Genomic DNA, 20,256 nt, shown 5'->3' on the forward strand with positions numbered 1-20,256 from the left:
CGAACCCTTGTCGTAGTAAATAAGGTTCAATAATGTGCCAATCTGTATATATAATGCATTTATTACGGCAGACACACTATTTCATATTGTATCATGTAAGTAATGTATGTATATTGGCATATAATGCAGCTATTATTTCATTCACCAATAAGAAGTGATGTAAGTAATGTATGTACAAAAGTATGCAAATAATGCACAGATGAATATAACATTCACCCATTTACATGCATTCTACCCATTTACATGCATTCTTTTAAAACGATTGATGTAGCTTCAAACAAAAACATAATGCACACCACTGCCTACAATAATATACAACTACTCTATGAATTTTAAAGGCAAATGCAATACATTACTCACTTGCAGCCTGAGTGGGTTGGCTTTTGAAAGATCGGCCTCTTTTCGTCATTCTGGATCTGTGAGACGAACCAAAAATCAAATCCCGATAAGATTTCCTCTACAAAATCGCCTAATAAACAATTGTAAACCAATAATTAACTACAAACTTCAATAATATACAAAACCCTAACAAAAATGCACACGATTTCATGATTTACGAAAATTAGGAGAGATGAAATTTGATCATGGGTTAAGGAGTGAGACGGTCGGAGTGAGAGAGAGAGTGAGTAGATGGAAGGTCTATGAAAACCCCGTTTAATTCTCGCTCCTTCCGTTTTGAAACGTGTGTGATTCAGTGTTGTTTTACAAATATACCCATATAATATACAGATTATACCTAAGAGCATCTCCAATAGCGGCTAGCCCACCGGTTAGCCGATTCGCGTCGCTAGCCGAACCATTAGAACCGGTCAGCGGTATTTCGGCGAGCTCTAGCCGATTTGTGGGCGCTAGCCGACCGCTGGCCGATCCCGCTAGCCGCCATTGTAGGCTCAATTTCGGCTAGCCGGTTGAATTTTTTTTAATGTATTTTGTATGCATTTTTTTTATTGCATTTTTTAATGTATTTTTTTATTTCATTTTTAATGTATTTTTTTTATGAATTTTTTTTAATTATGTAATTCTTTTTAGGATGGACCTTTTTTTAATTTATATAAAATTAATGCATTTTTATTGCATTTTTTAATGTATTTTTTAATAAATTAGTGAGGAGTAGAGTGGAGCGGTGGCTTGTGTGTGGAAGCCCGGATTTTTTTTATTATGTAATTTTTTTATTTTTAGTTAATGTACTTTTTTTTATTTAAATAAAATTAATGAATTTTTCCCGTATATGTATCGTAAATTTAATTCTGTATTTTGTGTTTAATTCCGCAAATGTAATTGTTTTTGAATTATTTTTATTGCGGCTAGCCTATTTGATTAAAATGTTGATGTGACAGGTGGATTTTTAGTACCGATGACGTGTCAGAGAGAGAGGCTAGCATGTGTCTGGCCTAAAGCCATTGGAGATGCTCTAATGCAACACGGAGTCATTTATCAAAGTGTCATCTAGTCCGGCCATCCATTTGATCTAATGGCTGATAATAAGTTGGAACAATATATCGATATTAGCATCCAGTTCAAAAATTGAAGCTAAATCATTGCCGCCAAATCACGACGACACTTCGAACGTCAGTGGATACTACTGATCGAAGGCGCCATGGAGGAACAAGGTTGCATTTCGATCATGTTCAAAGTTTTTGCATAGATCTTAATTCTATCACAACGATCAGAAAAAACTAGTCTAAGGCCACGGATTTTAGATTGATCATAATGAATTTCTCCAAATCGGTCGAATGAGCTATTCATTATAGTGTTCAAGCTCTACGATCAGACGCAGAACGGTAGGGATTTTTCTACATATAGGAGGACTGGAGGAGATCGGAAATTGCTAGCAGATCAAGCTCAATCAGAGTATTTTTACCATTTACGCCATTAATATTTCATTTATGCTTCTTACTTCGCCCAAATTGAGTAACTGGAAATGTTAACAATCGTGGAGTTCAGATTTCACTGTTATGAACCAAATTTTTGATAATGGTTACTTGTATCTCCGTGCTTCATCTCTGTTGGCTGAAATTCAATTTCGTTTTGAGATATGCATGAGCTCATGCCTGCCAGTTGCTTGACTAAATGCGCCAATATAATTTTTATACTCCTGTGCGTCTTATCTTGCTCGATGAGATGCCACTGGACAGATATATAAGGAAGAATATAATGGCACAGCTTAATTATTATTCTAGATGGCGAATGCTCCTATTTGTTCTTCAGCGCATTGAAATTCATTACTAATACTTTGTTTTACTGCATCTTAGATATAAATATACTTATGTGAAACATACATCTATTTTAACTCTTTTCAGAGTTTCTGTGTTTTACAGTTTACATACAATAGAGTCAGATTTGTTCATTTTTCAGTATGGCTATGAAGCAAGAGAGAATCCTATGATACAAGAAAAACCTTTATTAGAATTACAAACTTCATATGAAGTTCCACAACAATCTTCAAACTTATAGAACGTGTGTAGATATGCAAGCCATATACACAGCCAAGCCGAAAAAATAGAAAATAAATGTAAATTTTGTTGCAAACACTTGACAGCAAGCCAAAAAGGTGAAAAAATTATAAAAAACTTAGAGCTAGTTTAAATCAGAAAACTTCAAACTATATTTAAAGCGAAATGAGTTTATTTACTTTCTGGAATTGTTGCCTTTTTTGGAGATGGCGATTTTCCAGTAATGGCTTTCTTCACCTTGGCAATTGAATGCTTCACTTTTGATCCAACACCTGAAAGTATGTTGTGAGATTTCTTATGAGCTACTTTTATGTCTGCATCTCCAATATCAACCATGACGGGTGCTTCAGAACTTAAGTCTGATTTTTTCTGTTCATGTGATTCCTCTTCACCATCTTTCTCCTCATCTGTTTTCATGTTTTCGTGCTGAGCCTCATCAATGTTTTGAGCAGGCATGTCTTCAGCGTGCCTGGTTGGCTCTTTTTCTGTGGGAGAATGATCTGCCATCTCAGAGATTCCTCTTGTAGATACATGAAGCTGATCTGACAAGGAAGCCTTGTCAGTCTCTTCTGATTCCGTATTCCTTTCCATTTGATGGTCCTTTCTTTCCTTATTTCCGCATTCATCTTCTTCTTGCTCAACTTTAGAAGGTTTCACCACTTCATGTTCACCTTGGAAATGTTCTGTAGATATATTCTTGTCAAGTTCTAGATTCTCAGGAATCAAATTCCTGCTGGTATCACCTGCTTCCAGGACAACATGCCTATCTTTCAAGTAAAGAGGAGATGCATCCAATTCTGTTACACCTGTGCTACCCAATTCTCCATCATGTGCCGGCTCATTTTCTGAAGTGGTGATGTCTGAACATTGGGCATGTGGTAAGAAGAGAGGGGAGTCAATTTGCTGAATTCCCTCTTTTTTCTCATGTTGAGCTGTATCCTCAACCAATCTTTGATGAATGCTTGATTCCGGGACCTTTTCTGTATCTGCACCATTGAGACTTTCCAACTGACTGGGGATACTGTATGTATTTTTCTCTTCTTCATGGACGTCCACATTATCCCCTCCCAGTTTCTGTTCTTCTATTTCTTTCTTTAGAGTCTCTAAGACCGGTGCAGCTTGAATTGGGTTTGTTTTCTGTCCTTCACTAGTCTCTGTTCTTTCTTCTGGATTTCCTTCCACTGGATTATGATTGCTTGATACTCCATAGGATTCCTTAAATAATTCCTGGTCCTGGACATCCTCGCTTATACTCCTGACACTTTGAATATTCTCTGCATCATCTTTTTCTTCCATTTTCACTTCCGTAACGCTCATATTTGATTCTTCTGGCAAGTCATAAAGTTTGGTCTGCTGGTCTTCAGCCTCCAGAAGGTTTCCTTCTGTACTTTCTCCTATGTTTTTTTTTGATGTGGAATTCACCAAAGTTTCAACTGGTGTGGAGGTGTCGGCCATCTCTGTGCATTTTTCATTCAAATTTTCCACCTCTTGACTTTCTGATCCAGTTGCTCCTGGGACTGGCACAGCAGCTCCCAAATCAATCCCAGCTTTTGCTTCTTGCACTTCAGCAGTGATGCATGCATCCTCTGAGGGTTGTTCTGCTAGTGCAATGTCTTTGACCAGCTGGTCTTCGGTTCCCAGTGGGGTTCCTTCTGTACATTCTCCTATCTTTTTTGCTTCTTGCAGTTCAGCAGTGATGGATGCATTCTCTGAGGGTTGTTTTGTTAGTGCAACATCTTCACTAGCAGAGGATACTTCACATTTGTTGATGTTTTTAGGATAATCCTCTTCAGAAAAAATTCCTGTTGTGGATTTTTCATTGTCTTCCGGGGTGTCCAGGCCAACATCTCTAACTGCATATTTCGATATATCTTTGATTTGAGGTGATGAATCAAACTTCTCAGCCTCAAGATAGGCTTCTTTATAAGTTTCTTTTGCTTCCTCCTTACTTTTCCCTTCTGAATGTATCAAAGTTTCCTGTAGAGTAGATATCTACTTAAAAAATGGTGGTCTATAGTACAACACTTTATTAATGATGAATATGGGTGTATGCTATTCCCTTTACCTCATCTTCTTCCTGCAGTTTATCTGAGCTGTATATTTCATCTTCCTTGTTCTGTTCCTCACTTTCTTTCCCAGGGATTATTGCTATTTGGACAGTCTAGACATCAAATATTATAGGTTATTGAAATAATACTGAAAGTATATTTGGTGAACCTGCAATTTCCTATGTATTACGAGTGCCATGCTTCAGATTGGTCATCATAGTGTAGAAAGTGAATTTTAATGAACATACCTCTTTATATGAATCTTGAGTGTCTGGGTTCACGCCTATGTCTAACTCACGGACATTTTCATCGTCTATTTTAGTTGTGGGCTCCTCAATTCTCGTTGCTTGATCTTCCTGGTGGAGAATTCTATCAATTGCTTTACCTGTAAATGTCTTTTCTTGTTGGTCTTCTGGAGCCTTGTCATCAGCTTCTTCAGAAACTTGTGGTACCTGCTCAATGAATGGGATTTCAACATCATAACCTTTATCATGAAAACTGAGTATATATTTTCTCATCATTTCTGTATCATTTCCAATCTTTGTTAACTCGTACTCCATCCGTCCCAAAAAAATGACATTTGGGATGGCACGGGAATTAATGCATAATTGGTAATGTAAGAAAGATGAGTAGAAGGGTAGTTAAAAATAATATTAGTGGATAGTGGGGCCCATATTATTATTAGTGTTTAATGGTGGGCCCTAGTGGTATAAGTTGTAAATAAATTGATATATATGGGTAATGAGTTTGGGAGAAGTTTCTATAAATGGAAATGGGATAGTTTTATGGGACAGACGAAAATGGAAAGTGTCCTTATTTTTATGGGACGGAGGGAGTATGTTTCTTTGTTGTTTATGTGTTGATCTTGCTTAATCTCTTCTTCTCTGTGACTATCTGTGATTACCTCTAACTCACAAGAACCTTGATGATAATCTTTAACACCTTCATGTTCTTCCTTGATCTGCATAATATATCATTTTGTTAAAGGCCTTGACATTCATCTAACAGAAAGAACAAAAAAGATGCAGTAGATAAGAAGAGTTTACTCTTGGTAATTGCTCCTTCACGCTTGAAATGTCATCCTTCACGATTTCTTTCTCACACATAGTCTCTTCTTGTAATATGTCCTCTATTACAGCTTTGTCAGATTGTATTCCTGATCCTGTGTTAAGATCTTCTTCCTCTGCTTTTGTCTCTTCTGTTTCTGACTTTATGTTGAAACTTTGACCTTGGGCAATAGATTCAAGGCTCCTTTTATCAGACTCATATCCACCTTTGTTTTCTCCAGGCGTAAATGCAACTTCAGTTGAGTCTGACCTTTTCTCAACAATTGTACCCTCAGCATCTTGTCCTTGTACAGATGAGGGAGTTTTCTCCTTGATTGCTGGAACTTCTTCTTCATTTTTGGTTTCAAGGTCTGTAACAGAGTTGGATGTCGAATCTTCCTCTAATGCCACAGAGATTGGGCTGCTTGAAATTTCCTTACACCTATTTGAAGACACTTCTTCTTCGCCAGTCACCTCCTTTGATTCTAGGACGTCCAAAGAAACAGCATCATTAGGCAGTGTTTCTTTTATATGCTTCTGGTCATTTTCTGCCTCTCTTTTAGATACTTCTGCTTCCTTTTCTACATTTGGAAGTTGGTCCTCTGTTTCTGTACATTCTCTTGAAGCTGTTTCTGCCAAAGTTTCACTTATTGGTATTTTCTCCAAGTCCGTTTTGTCATTAAAACTGTTTGCTTCCCCAACAAGTGGATCATTAATCTTCTCCAAAACCACAGATTCCATGCTGGTACTATCGGATACATGCTCGTTGCTTGTCATCTGTTCCAAAGACAGTTTTCAGATAGAATTCAAGAAAGAAGCAAACTATAACCAGAAACATATAAAAAGTATATTGGGGTCTTGATTACTTGCCTGATCAGATGCCACTGTTACGGCATTAGTTATTTCAACAGCCTTGATGTAACCTTCTTCCTCCTTTGTTTCTTCTTTAACATCAGCACTATCCGTCTCTTTGGGTACCTGTAGATCCCCATAGATGGTGAATCACAGATGTCAAGTTGTCTCTCTTTCTTTCAAGTGCTATTAAGCTTTATAACAATCTACACAACCTAATGCTGAAAATTTCCCCCTGTTCTTTAGCTGTTGGTTTGTCTTAATTTTGTCTTTTAACTGAGTGGGTATAATATAATTCTTCATCATCTCGGAACTTGATTCCTTAGCTCATATTCACTAACTTGCTTGACCTCTTTGTATTCAAGCTTAACAATATTTTGAATTTTGTATTATTCCAAGCTTCAAAGCTTCTTAAAACTAGTCTTTAGAAAATCTGAACCCTTCCTGTTATGTATGAACTGTGAAATGTATTCATATATTGAGTAGGCACAAGCATGAGATAACTACTTAGGGGAAGGGGAGAGGTAATGACGAAAATAAGTAAAGGAATAGTCATATTTGTCCAACTATATCAGATCTTCTAAACGACAATTTTGATACACGATTATTTGATTATGGGTTTTTAAAAGTTATCCATATTTTGGGTATTTTTTTGAAACTCTGATTTTCTGAGTCAAATCTCTACAGTGATTTTTGTTTCGCTTAAAAAATGTTAAAAGTCTACTCCGATCTCTAAGCCTGACATTATGATAAACTCTTATGTTATAGGATGGTGATCGTTAGCATAAGCTTCTTCTATAATAGCAAGTTGTAATATTAGAAGACATCATATCAGAATATACTCTTACTAAGTGATTTTATTCAGGCCTAGGATTTTAAAATGTAGTGAACTTTTGTATTCACCACTCACAGTGTAACTCAACTTTGTAAGTCCAAGAATAATAATTTATGTATCAACATTGTGAAAACTAGTTTTTTTTAATAACAGATTACTTAATTTCAGATAGTAGTAACAATATAATAATTTGTTATTGGGCAATATGCACCCATAAACTGTGTATGTGACTGTGTGTGTACTGTATATGTGTATATATACTGAGGTGTGTGTATCTGTGTACATGTATCATTGTAAGAAAATCCACATTTTACTTGTGATTCTTAGTCGTACCTCAAGTGCAAGATCATTCTTGTCAGCTTCACCTGCATCGGTTATTTTGTCGCTTATAATTGTTTGGGAGTTATCTTCTAAGCTTTGCTCCTCAAGTGAACAAGATGCTTCTATGTCACCACTTGAAGTAGATGTTTTATGATCCTCTGGCTGCAAATTCTCTTTCTCTGGTGTAGTGTAGTCTGTACTCTTCTCATCTTTGGGAACTCCAACTGTGCTTGGTTCATCGCTAATTTTTGGCTCAAGCAGAATTGACTCGTTTTCACAGGCCTCCTTTTTTGAAATCTCAGTTAGTGGTGGTCTTTCTGCTTCCTCTTCCAAATTTATATCATGTGTCATTTCTGAGGCAGCCACTTTGAGTAACAAGTCCTTGTCACTATTCTCATTCAAGACATTCTGTAGTATGGATGAGTAATTAAATAAAGGGATGTACATGCTCAAAGGAAACAATAATACTTTGCTTCCTATTTTTATTGTTCACTGCTCAACATGATTCAATTTAATATGAATCTCACCTGTAATTCTTGAGTTTTCTCGTTGGTAGTAGCTGCATCAATTCTTGTTTCCTCTTCTTCATCACTTGGTATTCCTTGTGAATTTTCAGTCGGGATTTTCTCCTCAAGGATACCCTTTTCCTTTGTGTGTTGATCGAAATCAGATGTTTTTATATTTTCAGCCGGGATTTCTCTCTGCACTTCTTCCATCAACAAAGCACTCTCAGAATTTTCGTCCTTTTCAGACAATTCTGACCCACTTGGTTCTTTTATCGAGGATACTTGTTCATTTTCTTCATCCAAATGCTCTTCCAAATTCTCATCTGGAAAAATTGTTGGTACATTCTGCAACAAGAAGAATAACGTCACTACCATTCAATGAAAAGCTTTTGTCGCCTTTATTTATTTCGTGTATACTTATGATGAAGCTCCTTATTGTAAAATAGTAGTATCAACATTGTGAAAACTAGTTTTTTGAGAACTGATTACTTAAGTTCAGATAATATTAACAATATGACAATTTGTTAATGGGCAATATGCACTCATTTACTGTGTATCTGACTCTGTGTATGTACTGTATATGTGTATATTGAGGTGTGTGTATATATACTGACCTCGTCCTTAGGAGTTTCGTTTTCAACGGTTGTTGGGTCTAGGATTTGCTCCACAATGGAACTTTCTGCATCTTGACGTGGAGCAAATGCCTTGATGTCCTCAGTTGCCACTTGAGAGGAGTCAATAGGATCCTCAACCTTTGCTACTTCCTTAACCAACGTGCTTTCTGTAATGTCATCTTTTGGAGTATCTGATACTGATGTTCTTTCACTATCCTTTACCGATTGTTCTTCACTTTCCAGTATGAAGTCATCTGCTTGATTTTGTGAATCTTCTTTAGTGTCCTCATGTGGTGTGGTTGCACATTTCTGCATCAAGTATAAAACATTTGTTAAATCTGTTAATCCTGCAGATACACATTCGTGTTAATTTTTATCCAGCATAATACAGCAATTCATTTTTCAAAAATTTGTCCACTGATCTTGTGATAACAATGTCAGCTTACTACTATGATTCTCACCCTATCCTCAAGAATTTCTTGCTTCAAATCAGTTGGATCAAGTGGTTTTGCATATTTTTCGTCATCCATGGTTTCTTGAGAACCTGTAGTTGGCGCTTGCTCTTCTAAGGGGTTTGCTTCTCTGTCATGACCTGACGAAGTACCTTTAATATCATCATCTGCTACCTGTGATGACTCAATATGCACATCTTCCTTTACCAGAGCACATTCTATTTTTTCCTCATCTTCATTCAAGTTGGCCTTTACAGTGTTTTCATATGCAAATTTGGTCTCATGGCTAGTAGTTGGTTCATCATCATTGATCTTTTCTTCAGGAACTTCTTCAGAAGGAGGTTCTTGTAAACCATCCACTTCTACTGGTGAGTTATCGTCACTGTCTCCATTTTGAGCGCTTATCGCAACATCCTGTGATGATAATAACATAAGAATATGATTGAGCTAAAAGAAGAAAATATATTATCGAGTTCTCTTTTCACTAAGAACCGAGCTAATAAGTATCCTTGTTGTCTTCAAACTAGTAAACAACAATTGATAGTGCACTTTCTACATCTACTTCAGAGAACTTACATTGTTTTTGTCAGCAGCGTCAATAGTTTTTTCCTGTGTTTCATCAATTGTCTCTTGTGGATCAGCAGTTAGGATTTGCTCCTTAGTGGGGATTTCCACTTTTTCTTCTTCTTTGACTGGACTACTTTCAATGGAGGACAGTGCTGGAGCTTCTGAAGAAGGAATATTTTCAGTCTCATTTTGTTCCCACTGCGAGCAATCTTCTTGGACTTGCATGCTTTCTTCTTTGTCCTCATATGGCGTAGTATTTGCAATACTTTGCTGCAAGTCCAGACCATTTGTTAAATCTACATGGCATCATACTGATAACAACTTGTGTCTTGAGGATGACTGAAATAAGAGTATGTTACTATAGTTTCAATGCTAAAATGATGATCAAACAAGAAGTTAGAACTACAGTGAAGGTTTATGCCAATCTTCTAACAACCAACCCAAATATTATAATGTATAGTTATGCTCGCATCAGGAAAACTTAGTAATTCGTGCAATATACAAACTAGGCATGTCACGATCCAGATTATTGTAAGTTTGATTCTCACCTTATCCTTGAGAGTTTCACCCTCCAAAGTAGTTTCACTAGCAGCTATCTCCTCTTTGCTATCATCAAGATTGACAATGTGGCTTTGCTCATCTGGAGAACTTATTTCTCTCTCTCGAGTTAAATGCCCGGTTTCAATCACCTGTGCTGCCTCTTGCAATGACTCGACAGATGCTTCTTCATTGATCAAGCCACCTTTACCTATTTTTGTTGACTCCTCGATGTTGGCGTTCCCAGCTGAAGCTCCGCCAAGTTCTTCAGTTGGCATGTTACCATCCTTGCCACAATCCGAAATATCTTCTACAATATCCTGCGACACATATAAAAATCATAAAGTTCAGTTCGCCAAAGCCCCGGAAAAAGGATACTGTTGACCAATGACCATTTTCTTTTAGGGTCAAATTTAGCCATTTACTGTTTACTTGTATGTCATACCCTTTTCATTTGGGATTAAATCTAGCCATTTATTGTTTACTATGTGTCAAGTAAGTTAATGATGATAAGGTAAGTACATTATTCACCTTTGTCTCAACATTTTCCTCATGTGTGTGAGCCACATCAACAGATTCTCTCTCTGCCTTGTCAGTTGAAATTCCCAGTGGATCTGCATTTGTGATTTCTTCCTTCCCATACATATTTTCTGTATGCTCCTCATTTTCCATTTTAGGTGTCATTGACTCTTTGCCCCTATTTTTGGGTTCATCAGTATTTTTTGACTCCCTAGCATTGGTTTCCTCTACTTGTGCTTCTATCACAGATGAACTTTGGTTTTCCTCTTCCACACGTTCCTCATGTTCCCTTGCTGAGCAATCCACTTGAGTTTCTTTTGCAACATTCTGCAGCCAAATAGTAAATATAAACTGATAAGCTATATGGAAATTATTTATGTTCAGTTTTCTTCTTCTTCCATATATGTATGATTGTAAGAAAATCCACATTCTAGTTGTGATGCTTAGTCGTACCTCAAGTGCAAGATCATTCTTGTCAGCTTCACCTGTATCGGTTATTTTGTCGCTTATTGTTGTTTGCACTTCTTCCGTCAACAAAACACTCGCAGAATTTTTGTCCTTTCCAAACAATTCTGCTCCACTTGGTTCTTTTATTGAGGATACTTGCTCATTTTCTTCATCCAAATGCTTTTCCGTGTTCTCATCCGGAACAATTGTTGCAGCATTCTGCAACACGAAGAATAACGTCACTAACATTCAATGAAAGACTTTTGTCACCTTTATTAATTATCATTCTTTTTTAGTACTTCCTGCATACTTATGATAAAGCTCGTTAGTTAAATAGTACTCCATCCGTTCCATGTTAATTGAGTCATTTTTCAATTATGGGAAGTTCCAAGATAATTGAGTCATTTCTATTTTTGGCAAAAAGTAACCCTCCCTCTTACTTTATTTGCCATACACTTAACACACTATTCTAATCTCCGTGATGAAAAGAAGTGCCTCTATTAACAAGGAACGGAGGGAGTAGTATATCTGACTAGTACCTCTACAGTTTCTTCCCTCTCTGCTGCTGCATCAACTGTTCCACCCTCTGATCTTTTGTCCACCAAATCTGGTGCTTTGGTATCTTCAGGATTGACATGCACATCTTCTGTATTTTCTGTATTCGGCAGAAAACTCTCTGTATCCCTTTCATCATTATAAAACTCAGCTTTATTTGGTTCTCCATCCTCAAATCGAGTCTCTTGCACTGATGCATCACTGATTTCCTGTGCCAAAAGTAGAGGCAAAGGTGGCTCTTCACTTTCTTCTGCTGAAACATCTTTCTTTTTATTTTCTGAACCTTCCATTTTAACCAATGCGATTCCTTCAGTATCCTGAGTTGAAACAGTTGTTAACAGATTCTGCAGAAATAATTAGAAATTATCAACTCCATGAGTTTAATGATAAATAATTTTAATATTTTCAAACTGCAGCCATATACTATATCTCTAAGTAACTGAAGGGCCATTTTGTATTATGAATATCATCTTTACCTCACTAGCTTCCTTGTGTTTGTCAGACTCATTGATAATTTTGTCATCCGTATCATCGCTCATGACTTCTTGGAGAACTGTATTCACGCTACCCTCTTCGGGAGAACCAGAAACAATTGGTGGAAAATTCTGGAACAAGTGAAAAATCAATTGAGTAACTGCAATATAAAAAGTACTTATTTTTCTAGAAAGAAAGCTGTTAATCTTCAAGTGTTTCTATGACTAAGTGAAAGGGAACCATAAAAAAATTGTTGGAAAAATCTAAACAAAGAAGAAAGTCAATTTACTGACTGCAATGTAAAGTTATTATTATTGCTGCTATCCATTTTATTCCTTTTCTTGTTATAATAAATCTACTATTCTTTTTAAGTTTGTGACTAGGGGAATAGCACCCAAAGCTGTTCATAGCAGGAGAGTTTGTTATCCATACCTCATGACTGTCCTTCTGTCCCTCAGCTACATCACTTGTTGCTTCTTCTGGAAGAACTTCAGCGTTCTGTCCTTGGGTTATATTAGAAACTTCATTATTTTCAAGGGCTACATGCAACGGTTCTGCAAGATTTTCTATCTGTATGTCTTCTTTCACCAAAGTACATTTTGTACTTTGCTCGTTTTCAGGTAGTTCAGCTTCTTTGTGGTCTTCACTCTGTCCTTTGATTTCACCCGTGGCTGCTGAGGCGTTATCATTGGTGCACCCTGTTGACACTTCTTTTAATGACAGACCCTCTCTGTCCTCTCCCAAATCCTCATTATGATCTATTTGTGAGTTTGTGACTTGGACAACTGAGCTCTCCTCAGACTTCTCTGCAAGCTTTGGGTCGCTATGATCTGTAGTAGCATCTTCCATGGTTTTAGACTTGCATTCCACATCTCCATGGCTCTCACTCAAAGTCTTCTCTGAGGGAACTCCAAAGTCTTCTGGCGTTGTCACAGGCTCGACACTTTTCTGTAGATCCGTTTCTTCTTCCTTAGAGAGTGACGAGTTTAAGTCCCTCTTGCCCTGTAGCTCTTTGGCATTTGAATTCTCAAGTGCAATGATGGTTTCTCCAGATGTACTATTTTCAACACTTCTTTCATTTTCTAATTCATCCTGTTCTGAGGTAATCTTATTTTGGTCAGAATTCCCTTCCTTAGAGACTTCATTTCTGATAATACATGGAATGTCCTCTTCTGTTGGTTTCTCATCCACAGATTTGTTGTCTGTTGTCTTTACTTGGAAATTTGGCTCCTCACCTTCAGAGATGCAAGGCGTACGAGACTCAGTTTCTCTGCTCACTAGGTCAGCTTCCTGTAATATCTCCTCAGTAAGTGCTACATCTGTGGTGGAGGAATCATTTATGCCATGATTATCACTGCTTGTGTATTTAGGTAGCTTAGTCGCCACCTCAGTGTCGTCCATATCAGGATAAACAAGTGTATCTCCCACTTTTGTTTCTGAGGTCGCAACAGATGAACCGAAACTGCACACCTCTGGTATCACATCTCTACCATCATCTTTGTCAGTGCTGTTACATTCTTCAGCATTCCTTTGGATTACTTTCACATGTGTCTCTTCAGTTGTGGCCAATTCTACTGGTCGATCAACAAAAGTATCAGAGCCATCTCTCAATGTTTGATCTGTCTTTTCACTATCCTTACTGATATCAGGTGAAATGTTTGTCACTTCACCACTTGAGAGATTCTGAAGAAAGAACAAAAACTATTAGCCCCATGAGTTTAAAGATTAATTAATTTTATAGTTAAGCCATATATTTCAGCTCGTAGAGTCTCATCTTGTACCCCAAGAACTTCCTTGTGATTGTCACCCTCGTCACTTATTTTTCCATCCTTATGGTCACCCGTGGCTTCTTGTAGATCTGCATTTATGCTTCCCTCTTTGTGAGAGTTGGAAACAATTGCTGGAAAACCCTGCAACAAGATGAAAGGTTAATATGCCGGCTTTATTGTTATTATTGTTGTTGTTGAAAGTGAATTAAATCAAGAGCTAGATTGGAGGAGAATCAGTCTAAACAGTTTTTGCCCATCTTCAGGAGTCTACTTAATTTTTTCATTATAGTTTAGTGCTCATGTCAAGGAGCCAACTTTAGGTATTAAAATGAACAAACTAACGATTAGTTATGGATCATTAGTTGCTTTGGTACCATATAGAAATGGTCCACTCACCCCCTCATGAGGCCTCATAATGGGGAGGCTTATTGTTGTTGTTGTTGATATTAACTTATTACTGTATTATCTTTTCTTTTCTTCAAGTGTCTGACCAGGGAAAAAGCAAATTTCATTTCTTAGTAGGAGTGTTATCCATACCTCAACACTTTCCTTTTGTCCATCATTTGCATTGATTGCATCCTCTGCCTTGTTTGTGTCTCCATGCAGAGTTTGCTCCTCTGGAGGAGCTTCTACGCTGTTTTCTTCGTTTAAATCAGACACTTCATTTCGGCTTTGCTCCTCTTTGAGGTCTTTATCCTTGTCTTTCACATTATCTGTGGCTTCTAGGACGATGTTTTCATTGGTCTCCCCAGTCGATACTTCTGTCAGTGTCTCCTCTTTAAAATGCTCATCACGTACTACCTGTGACTCTTCAACTTGGACTGGTGAGCTCTCAAAATTCTCTACAAGCTTTGGGGCGTTATGATCTCCTTCTGAGATGCAAGGTGTATGAGACTCCGCTTCTTTGCTAGGGAGACTAGATTCCACTAATATCTCCTTCGTAAGGGAATCATACGCGCCATGATGATCGCTGCTCGTCTCTTTAGATAGCTGAGTCACCGCTACTGCACCGTCTGTAAAAGGATCATCATCTGTATCTCCCACTTTCATATCTGAGGTCACAACTGATGGATCCGTGCTGCATTTTTCTGGTACCACACCTCTGTCTCCATCTCCATCCTTGCTGATGGATTCTTCAGCATTCTGCTGGCTTTTTTCCGCCAACGTCTTTTCAACGAGCTTACTGACATTGGGTGCAATGTTATTTGCAACCTTGTCAGTCGAGGGTGATTTTAAAAAATGCTCACCCTCAACTACAGAAAGTCCAACTTGCTCCTCTCTCTGCCATGTTGGATAAAAATATTTATTTGTTGATAAAAAGAATAAAAGATAGTATATGCTAAAATAGAGAGTTTTGTCTTAAAAGTAGCAACATAATATCCACTATCACTGTAAAATTCTGCAAATTTGATGTAGATGCATGTCTATAATAATATCTGGCTAAGTTATTTCTATGTTTCAATTTATTGATTGCATTTTCTTAATATCAGTGTTATAGACCTTATTGATCTAGCATGTGCGATCTGCAGAGTTTCAGAGAGGCAAACTGTGATATATAGTAATTTTATATCGTTAAAACAAAGTGAACCCAACTAGCTTAACACAAGGTTTCCTGCTAGAGATCTTGCTTAAAACCTTTTGAAATAATTTTTCACTTGTATATGGAGTATTTGGGATTAGCTGTTTGTCAGTATAAATGGCATGTGATCTCTAAGATAGTTTCTTCTTATTACCAGAGATTCATATAATCATCCAAGAAATGAAAAGCGTATGTTTTGTAGTAGTATATTTCTTGTAGATGTTTGAAGAAATAAACCAATGTTTTGCTAAGATTGATATATAAGAAGATGCACAAAAATATGACCAAGAACTTGAATTTCATATAGGTAATATTTGGAAAAACATCTGTAGATCATGAAACAACTTACTGCTTCATTTACAGGTAATGGAATATCTGCATCAGTTGCCATCTCCGACTGCGAATCTGTGGATTATGGAGCTTAACACATCTAGTTTTTACAGGTAAGTGCTCTTACGTGCTAGTTATTTTCCTATATAAAGGTATAAAAAGAGGTGTTTTAAAGAAATGATCATGTTTGGTAGATGAATGCAATAATGCTGCTGACTGTATCATTTTGTTAAAGTTGGCAAAAAGTGACAAAAATGCCACTTCACTTTTGCTATTATTTTTTAGTTGGCTGGAGATCGACAATGGTCCAAGGGAGTGTGATCACTCACATGCCCAACTTGCTTTGATGGAAAAAAAATCACTCATTCTAAAATAGGGTCAATTATTTTCCATGCTCACTTATTGCTGATGCTGGAAACAATAACAAGAGGCCATGTTCTGATAGTATATACTTAGTCTGTTGGCTTTCGTTGTGGGACAATATTTCATTCAATCTTTTGGACATTATTTCCGAAAAAAGCTGCCCAATATTCCTCCAGTTTTGCTATTCATGGCAAAGGCCATCAAGGGTCTTAGACTTAGTCCGTTTAAATCTTGATAGAGGGCTCTATAAACGATACTTGTCCTACTGACTGCTTGAAAAATACTCGATCCGTGCCACCTGAGTTGGGCATTTCTTTTTGGTAAGAAGATTAAGAAATGAGTGTTTAAAAATTAAGTGAAGAGAGAATAAAGTAGGAGTAAAGTAGGAGAGCGAATAATGTTTTTGCTAAAAAAGAAAAACAACTCAACTAACTTGGGACGACCAAAAAAGAAAACGACCCAACTACTATATTTGGACATAACTAGCACAAGATATACTTAGTATTGATCTTCGAAATATATTTCGAGATCAAGTGATTTTCCTTGTGATTTGAGGAGAAGGTTATTTACGAGAATTTAATTAGGGTGTAATTTACGCATGGTTAGTCCAGCTAATTTCAGATGAAGCCAAAGCTTATATTCTAGAGATAATGATGGTTAAGACTTTTCAATTCGATAGACACATCATATGAAATGTAAAGGAATCTTACTTATTAATAAAATCAAGAGGGATGAACAAATGTGTGGTCATATTGGTGTGCTCAAAGATATTTTAAGTGACATTATTGGTGATAGAATTAATCAGAGGGAATTGATAATATTAGTACTTTTTCACATGCTCACTTTGCTTAGTTAACACATTTTAACATAACGTTCATTTTGTACGCATTTACTTGTCGTTCTACACGTCTAGGTGAAAAGATGATCAATAATTATTTTATTTCATAAAGTTGATCATAGATACTATGTTTAATTGAGCATTTACGTTTACCCCCTAAAAATGTAATCATTTAATATGTTATTGGTATAGATTGGAAGTTGTTGGAGTTGGCCCTTGGGGTCAGTCTTATTTATGCTATTAGATCATTGATATCGATAGGATGCATTGCAATTGATCATCACCCGGAGATATTGTCAGTTGTTTAGTGGTTATCCTTATCTTTAGTTTTATTTAAGATTTTTGATTTAGTGCGCAATAAGATTATATCTCCAATGACTTATAACTGAAACATATGCACATACATTTTCTTTAACTAAATCATAACTTAAAAGTTAAAAAATCTTAATTAGCTTTTAAATTAAGTTGTAGTTACTACCCCCTCCACCTTAAAGAAGATTTTCTTCGATAACACATGATTTATGCAACTTTATTTTGTTAAATGGAGAGAGTATAAGAGAGAAATAAAGTAGCTTCAGCTTTTGGTAATGAATTATTTTGATTGGGACGGACCAAAAGTCAAATGGGTCATCTGCAATGGGATAGAGAGAGCAATACTTATGTTAGAAAATAAAAGAACAACGATGTACGATGAGGAAAAAGAGTGTTTATAACAAGAGAATTGAAAACATAGTAAATATGTATTGGGGATATAATCAAATGCAAACTTTATATATTATACAAACTCCAAACTATGATCTGGACCGTTAGATTTCAAGATTTGATGTCAATAGATTACAAATACTGTCAATTATGAAAACAGAAGTGTGAGATTAGATGAATTATGAAAACATGGAATTCATTATAAGGGCGTTTTAGTTCACTTCATGTTTTCAAATCCATCCTATGAACTAAAATGTCATTATAGTGAATTAAATCGTCTTTGTAGTGAACTTTTGCCCTTATAGTAAACTAATGGTTTTTATATATGAAAATTTTAAAACTCAATCTCAACCTTTCATTTTTTGATCTAGCAGTTATGATTTGATCTCTAGTTATACACTAAAGATGTGGTAGTTGTATAACACTGGCTCTATGTACTAATGTACATAATTCATGTATGCATTCTATAAGGATGCATTACCCTTACAACTCCCCTAATATGATAAAAACATAACTTAATCTTAGACCATTTAAATCCTGAAATGGATCGAAAAGTATTATTGTTAACCCAAATAATATCATTTTCAAAATTTAAAAGGTAATTTAGTTATTGCATAATTAAAACAAGCGGGTAATTGAACAGTCATGTACACAAGACTTATTAGATTTCTACCTAATCACTCTTCCTCTCCCAAAAATTATCTTAAAATTTTAAATTTCATATATCACTCTCCGTATATTTTCTTTTTCAATAAATATATCAAATTAAAAGTAATTTTACGAGGTATCTCACGAAATCCTAATTAAACATATGTTCACATATTTTTTTATAATATAAAAAATGACAGTTTGAGTGATAAAATGATAATTTTGTCGATCGAAAATAATACATTCTGAAAGAAAATGATATTGTTCTGCAGCCTTCAGTGTTGTATGATTGTTTAAATAAAAAGTGACATTCTTCGTGGTAAGAAATGATAATTTTGCTGATTGAAAATGGTACATTTGGAATGAAATATGATATCTTGTTGCAATGTGGTTTGGTTGTTTAAATCTAACTAAATACTACTCCCCACTTAATAAGACTCATAACTAATTCGTTGGACAATTTACATGTGCCAAATCCAACTGATCAAACCTAATTTTCATAAAAATCAATTGTCTCTACTAAGGACTTGAATTTCACACCAAATACTGACCTCAATTCCTCATCACAAACATGAATCTATAACTTCTGGAAAAAAAGTAGGGTGTGATTCATTATTTAGTCCTAAACTTATTGGTTAGTAAGTATTTTTTTGAAAATTTAATCTAAATGAATAATTTAATTTTCTAATAAAAGTCTCTTATCTTATCATATTTTTATTTAGCACGTCTGCTACTTTATTAAGGAGTACATTTTAACATGATTCATTAAATACTATTTTTTTTAAATGTTGTATCAAAATAAAATGTCTTCATTAACTTGGATATAATAAGAATTATAAATTGTTCTATTTTCCCTTTGAAAAAGTACTACTCCTATCTAATGGACACAATAAATATTATTTTTTTATACTTTTTGTGCTAAAATAATCTTTAAATTAGTATATTGAAGTTTAGCATGTTAGAGCATCCACATCGGTGCTCTTGCGGATGAGCAGGAGCCGTGCCGACAGCACGGACGTGCTCTGCCTAAGAGCACCGTCCTTCTCGACGAGCAGGCGACATGGCGGCTTCTGGTTGGGTGGTGATGTCCTATCGCCCCCTACGCGATTGGACGTCGTTTTTATACCGTTAAATTTATTTATTTTTAATTTCGTAAAAATAGAAAATGATCCAAAAAATTAAAGAAATATATGTTCGGATTCCCAAGCCGTTTTTCGACCGCTATTTACAATTTGTTTATCCCAAAATCATCTATAAATACTCACATTCATCATTCATTTTTTACATCAAATTATCTCTCACCCGTACTTCTCTCATATTTTTTCACACAACTCACCTTCATCTTCTTCTCTCTCTCAAACACTCTCTATAAATTAAAAAAATGGATTTGTACGATATGGATCGAATAATTGCGAAAGCGGAGAGCGAATAACAAAAATATCAACAATACTATGCCGCCTATAAAGCCTAGTCAAACACATTTGGACGAAATTCGGCCACGAGTAGTGGTTTTTTAATTTTATGAATTTTATGAATTTAATTATGTAATTTTTAATTTTTAGAATTTTAATTATGTACTTTTTTTATTTGTTAGTAATTTGTAATAGTATTTCGGGTAATTTGAATGCATTCTAATATTGTGGAAATATTTTTAGTAATTGAAGTATTTAAGTTGAATAATAGAATGGTAGGACCCATGAATAGTGTAAGAGTATACCTTGAACAAGAACAATGATGTAGATGTTGTGCACTTGTGCTTTTCTGAAAGAGTAGGGAATTAAAATGAATAAATATAGATTCA

The 20,256-nt window shown here is 35.8% G+C and overlaps 1 protein-coding gene and 1 long non-coding RNA gene across 3 annotated transcripts; one reads left to right on the forward strand and one right to left on the reverse strand.

Annotated features, from left to right (window-relative positions):
• The first annotated feature begins 1,532 nt into the window (after positions 1-1,532).
• LOC125200749 lies at positions 1,533-16,425 on the forward strand. The gene is made up of 3 exons (XR_007172777.1): positions 1,533-1,610; positions 15,938-16,017; positions 16,190-16,425. It is a non-coding gene; the product is annotated as an uncharacterized LOC125200749 (long non-coding RNA).
• Positions 2,384-16,072, reverse strand: LOC125200748 (microtubule-associated protein futsch). 2 transcript variants are annotated; one of them, XM_048098501.1, is made up of 20 exons: positions 15,924-16,072; positions 14,533-15,276; positions 14,008-14,136; positions 12,659-13,909; positions 12,229-12,357; positions 11,737-12,069; positions 11,204-11,416; positions 10,763-11,077; positions 10,243-10,551; positions 9,704-9,964; positions 9,137-9,541; positions 8,676-8,984; positions 8,083-8,406; positions 7,568-7,963; positions 6,418-6,525; positions 5,548-6,324; positions 5,406-5,462; positions 4,750-4,953; positions 4,519-4,614; positions 2,384-4,430 (listed from the first exon to the last, which is right to left on the reverse strand). In XM_048098501.1, exons 1-20 carry the CDS (start codon positions 15,963-15,965, stop codon positions 2,625-2,627), a joined length of 8,208 nt encoding a protein of 2,735 aa, XP_047954458.1. In that variant the 5' UTR covers positions 15,966-16,072; the 3' UTR covers positions 2,384-2,624. The 2 variants fall into 2 exon arrangements, with proteins under 2 accessions (XP_047954458.1, XP_047954457.1); XM_048098500.1 differs by having other exon boundaries at positions 11,737-12,096.
• Positions 16,426-20,256: the final 3,831 nt, after the last annotated feature.

Source organism: Salvia hispanica, chromosome 1 (genome assembly GCF_023119035.1).
Source record: "Salvia hispanica cultivar TCC Black 2014 chromosome 1, UniMelb_Shisp_WGS_1.0, whole genome shotgun sequence".
NCBI classification, from domain to species: domain Eukaryota; kingdom Viridiplantae; phylum Streptophyta; class Magnoliopsida; order Lamiales; family Lamiaceae; genus Salvia; species Salvia hispanica.

Excerpts from the sequence above, each read along its gene's own strand:
- LOC125200748 (XM_048098500.1), bottom strand. The coding sequence starts at position 15,965 with ATGGCAACTGATGCAGATATTCCATTACCTGTAAATGAAGCA. Across the intron at positions 10,552-10,762 it reads AGGAAAATGTTGAGACAAAG|GATATTGTAGAAGATATTTC; the intron begins GTGAATAATGTA and ends TATGTGTCGCAG. Across the intron at positions 9,965-10,242 it reads GTGAAACTCTCAAGGATAAG|CAAAGTATTGCAAATACTAC; the intron begins GTGAGAATCAAA and ends CTGGACTTGCAG.